The following is a 4,204-nucleotide window of genomic DNA, read 5'->3' on the forward strand; positions in this document are numbered from 1 at the left end:
TCCTTTCCCTTCCCCTCCCTACAACAGACACCTTGTGAGTAAGGTGGGGCTGAGAGCTCTGACAGAAACGGCTCTTTTTTCAAGAACAGCTCTTAGCAGAACTATGGCTTGCCCAAGGTCATCCAGCAGGTGCACGTGGAGGAGTGGGGAATATTTGGCTAGCCAAACCTATGCCCCTCTTTGCTCATAAATAAACCCCACTAAGTTCGGGGCAACTCAGTCTCATTTAAGTGAACTCCTGCTCATTAGTGCTTATAAATGTGTTAATGTTTAAGGGCCAGATCCCAAAGGCTACCAACAAAGAATCTGGTGGTGCCTTAAAGATTAATGTGACAGAAACTTGGTTGGGGGCCTGATAGTGGTTAATACAATTATATATTGGGTGTAGAAAACAGCCGCAGAGAACTTTTTTCTTTGTTTTTCAAAATATTAGAATTTGGGAGCACCCAGCATAGTGGACAGGCAGTAGTACCCAGGATAAAGAAGAGAGTTCTGCAGTGCACAGGAGCTCTGAAGGATCAGGATTTTACCATCACAATAAAAAAAGAACTCCAGATTTTGAAACGCACCTGCCCTGAAGACTGTGAGCTGTCAGGGGATTTCAGTGCTGATCAGATTCCCAAGGCACTGAAGGATATCAAGAGTGGAAGGCACCAGGCTTTGACTGCAACCATAATGAGTTCCTGATCAACAGCGGCACGTTCACTAAGAAGTGGCTCGCAAAGTAGCTCACTGATACCATGAGTACGGGAAAACTCCCAGGGGAATTCAAGAAAGCAAAAATAGTTGCTATTCTGAAGCCTGGAAAACCAAAACATCTGGTGGAAAGTTACAGACCTATTTCCCTTCTTGAGCTCCTGTTATAAACTCCTTGAGAGGATAATCCTGAACAGAATCAGTGACAGATTTAACGAACACGTTGCTATAGAGCAAGCAGGATTTAGACCCTGGCGTAGTTGTGAAGACCAGGTTCTCAGCTTAACAACTTTCATTGAGGCAGGGTATTAGAAGTGTCTTAAGTCATCAGTTATCGTTGATCTGATTGTTGCTTATGACACAGTTTGGAGGGATGGTCTGCTGTACACGTTTTTACAAATTTTCCCCTGCAGAACATTATTTTGACTCCTGAATAACATGCTGAGTGACAGAACTTTCCAAGTGATTTCTGGTCAATCAATCAGCAAGCAGAAGAAACTGAATAACAGTCTACCCCAGGGCTTGGTCCTCACTCCAGCACTTTTTAATCTATACATCTCTGACGTTCCCTGGACAATATCCAGGAAGTTTGCTTATGCCGATGACATGGCGATTATAGTAAGGCACACATCAATTGAAAGGACTGAAGAAATACTGACTAGGGACCTCAAAATCTTGGCTTACTACAAGGGGTCATTTCCTCCAGGAGCGCACAGGAGCGGAGCTCCAGCACTAAAGAGCCCAAGGGGGCGGACACATGCAACAAGCCCCACCCCCTGCTCCCAGCAGCCCTCAGTCAGAGCAAGAAGAAGCCAGGTAAGTTGCAGAGCTCCCCCCAGCCCAAAACAGTCCAGTGGCACCTTTAAGACCAAATTTTATTCAGGTACAAGCTCTCCCTCCTCTGTGAGGACAGATCTGCACGTTCCCCCCCCCCATAGATCGCAATCCAAAACAGTCCAGTGGAGCCTGAGCGGTGGGTGTTGCCTTCTGACACACTTCCAGTGATATCAGGGGGTGTGGCATATGCAAATAAGTTATGCTAATGAGTTATGCTAATGAGCTCCTGCACCTCTTTTTCTACGAAATGACCCCTACTTACTACAACCATAAATGGTGGCTTAGTCCAAGTCCAGGAAAAACAGAATGCTCCTGTTTCCATCTCAATAACAATCTTGCCAATTGTGAACTGAATGTCTACCTTACTGGCACCTGACTGACACATGATCATATACCTAAGTACCTTGGCATTACCCTGGAAAGGACGTTGAGCTATAAACACCATCTTACCAATGTAGCAGCAAAAATACGCACACGAAATAACATTCTCTAAAAATTATGTGGTACAACTGGGGGTGCATCTGCAATAACATTTAGATGCTCAGCTTTGGGATTAGTGTATAACACTGGGGAATATGGTGCTTCAGTGTGGCTCAACAGCCCCGTCCACAAACTTAATGCCCAAATCAATACAACAATAAGAACCGTCAGTAGATGTATTCAACCCACTCCGACCTATTGGTTACCCAAGTTGTGCCGCATTGCTCCCCCGCTATCTCCAAAGACAAAAAACTCTTCTTTGTGAATATAGAAAGAGCATTAAAAACAGAGAGTTGCCCATCCACAAAGAGATGGCTGACGTGGGCCTATGCAGATGAAGGTCCTGACACCCAGCAATAAGATCTGCAGAAATCCCTGCAATCACAAAATTTCGATCTAGGGAATGAATGATTGCAAGCATGGATGCTATCAGTTCCACCCAATATCCGTAATCTAATAAACACCAATGAGAGGCCTGCAGGATTTGAATTGTCATGTAAAGTATTTGTTGTTGTTGTTCAGTCGCATAGTCGAGTCTGACTCTTTGCTACCCCATGGACCATATCATGCCAGGCTCTCCTATCTTCCGTCGTGCTCTGGAGTTTGCTTAATTTCATGTTCGTTGCCTTGATAACACGAACACCTACATCTTCCATGTAAAGTATGGAAGATGGCTAATAGAATACGAACAGGCTTTGACAGTTGTGCAGACCTGTTGTTTAAACCGGGTGAAATATCAGGGCCAGAATGCGATTGTGGTGCAGCCCACCAAACTATTTTCCATCTGTCAACAGGAATGTGAGCATTGTGCTTTCCAAGGAGATGTGACAGAGCTTTCTTAACTCTCCCCAGTGGCAACTGAGTGGATTGAAAATCTGATATTAGTATTTATGAGGATTGCTCAATCTGTCTGTATACCTGCTGTATCAAGTTGGTTATGTATTTTGTTTTATTACATGCTTCCTGTGTGTAATTCTGCCATACGATAAATAAATAGTGCACAGGATGCTGCAATGGCCCTGGGGTTGCCATCCTCCAGGCAGGGCCTGGAGATCACCAGATGACAGAGATCAGTTCTCCTGGAGGTGTTTGTTTTGAAGGGCAGCTCCCTGGTAGCACACACAGCGGAGGTCCCTTCCCTCCCCAGGCTCCACCCCCAAATCTTCTGCAATTTCCCAATCCAGAGCTGGATCCTATAATGTAATTTTGTGGTCATTTAATGTGTCACGTTAACACTTAAGCTTTGCTTCAGTTGGTCTTAAAGGTGCCACTGGACTCAAATTTTGTTTTGCAAATAAATAAAACCCTCCTGTGGCTTTAAAAGGGAGATTAAACAAATCAGTGGAGGATAGGTGAATCACTATGGATGGCAGTGGATGGCTAAATGGAACCTCCATATTCAGGGGCAGTATACCTGAATACCAGTTGTGGAGGGGCACAAGAGGCGAAGGAGGTTCCTGTGACCCTCCCCCCTCGTGTGGGGTGTGTGTCAGTGGTCTGATTCAGCTTCTCCGATGCGATCCAGTAAGCCACTTGGGCAGCTGCAAACGTTTCGGGCGCTGCAAGCTTCTCCGCCGTTTCGGTTGGAAGTTGCAACGACTGACTCAGGCCTCCGGAATTCTACAAAGCTCGGCCGCAACCGCGCCGACGGAAAATGCAAGCCAGCCAGGCAGGCCAACAGACGGACACGCCCCCCGAAACGTGTCCCACACGGTCTCCCTGGCAGCCGCGAACAACAAAGAGTCCGGTGCCACCTGGAGGGCGAGCCCGGCGCTTGCGTCACGCGAGGGCTAATGGCCGGGACCGCACGCGCTCCGCAAGTGGAATTTCCTTCCCCGCCACCTGAGAAGGAAACGCTTCGGGGGGAGGAGCTAGGCCTCGGGACGCCACGCCTCCTCGGGAAGCGCCAGCCAATGGGAGCCCAGAGAGGGCCGGCCGGCCCAGGTTGTTTGCGCGCTGTTGCGCCGGAGCGCCGCGGTGTCCGGACATGCCCAGCCGGTGCGCGCTGGGTCGGCACGGACCTTTGGGGAAGCCTCGCGGGTTCGGAGCCTAGCCATGTCCCTTCCCAAAGGTAAGCGGGGTTGCCCTCGGAGATGGCGAGGCCGTTTTGTGGATTTGCTTAGTTGTTGATATATATATATTCGGAAAAAATGTGATGATCGGTTTTTTTTCCATCAGAAAGTCTGCAGAA

At 47.8% G+C, this 4,204-nt stretch overlaps 1 protein-coding gene across 1 annotated transcript in view; it reads left to right on the forward strand.

The window, feature by feature from the left end:
• The first annotated feature begins 3,973 nt into the window (after positions 1-3,973).
• Positions 3,974-4,204, forward strand: part of LOC107120519 (dual specificity mitogen-activated protein kinase kinase 3-like) — an 81,137-nt gene continuing 80,906 nt past the window's right edge. The window contains exon 1 of the mRNA XM_015423237.1: positions 3,974-4,084. Within this exon, the coding sequence (XP_015278723.1) occupies positions 4,069-4,084 (16 nt within the window). The 5' untranslated portion in view covers positions 3,974-4,068. The remainder of the gene's footprint in view (positions 4,085-4,204) is intronic.

Source organism: Gekko japonicus, unplaced genomic scaffold, assembly GCF_001447785.1.
Source record: "Gekko japonicus isolate JY-2015 unplaced genomic scaffold, Gekko_japonicus_V1.1 scaffold869, whole genome shotgun sequence".
Classification (NCBI taxonomy): Eukaryota; Metazoa; Chordata; class Lepidosauria; order Squamata; family Gekkonidae; genus Gekko; species Gekko japonicus.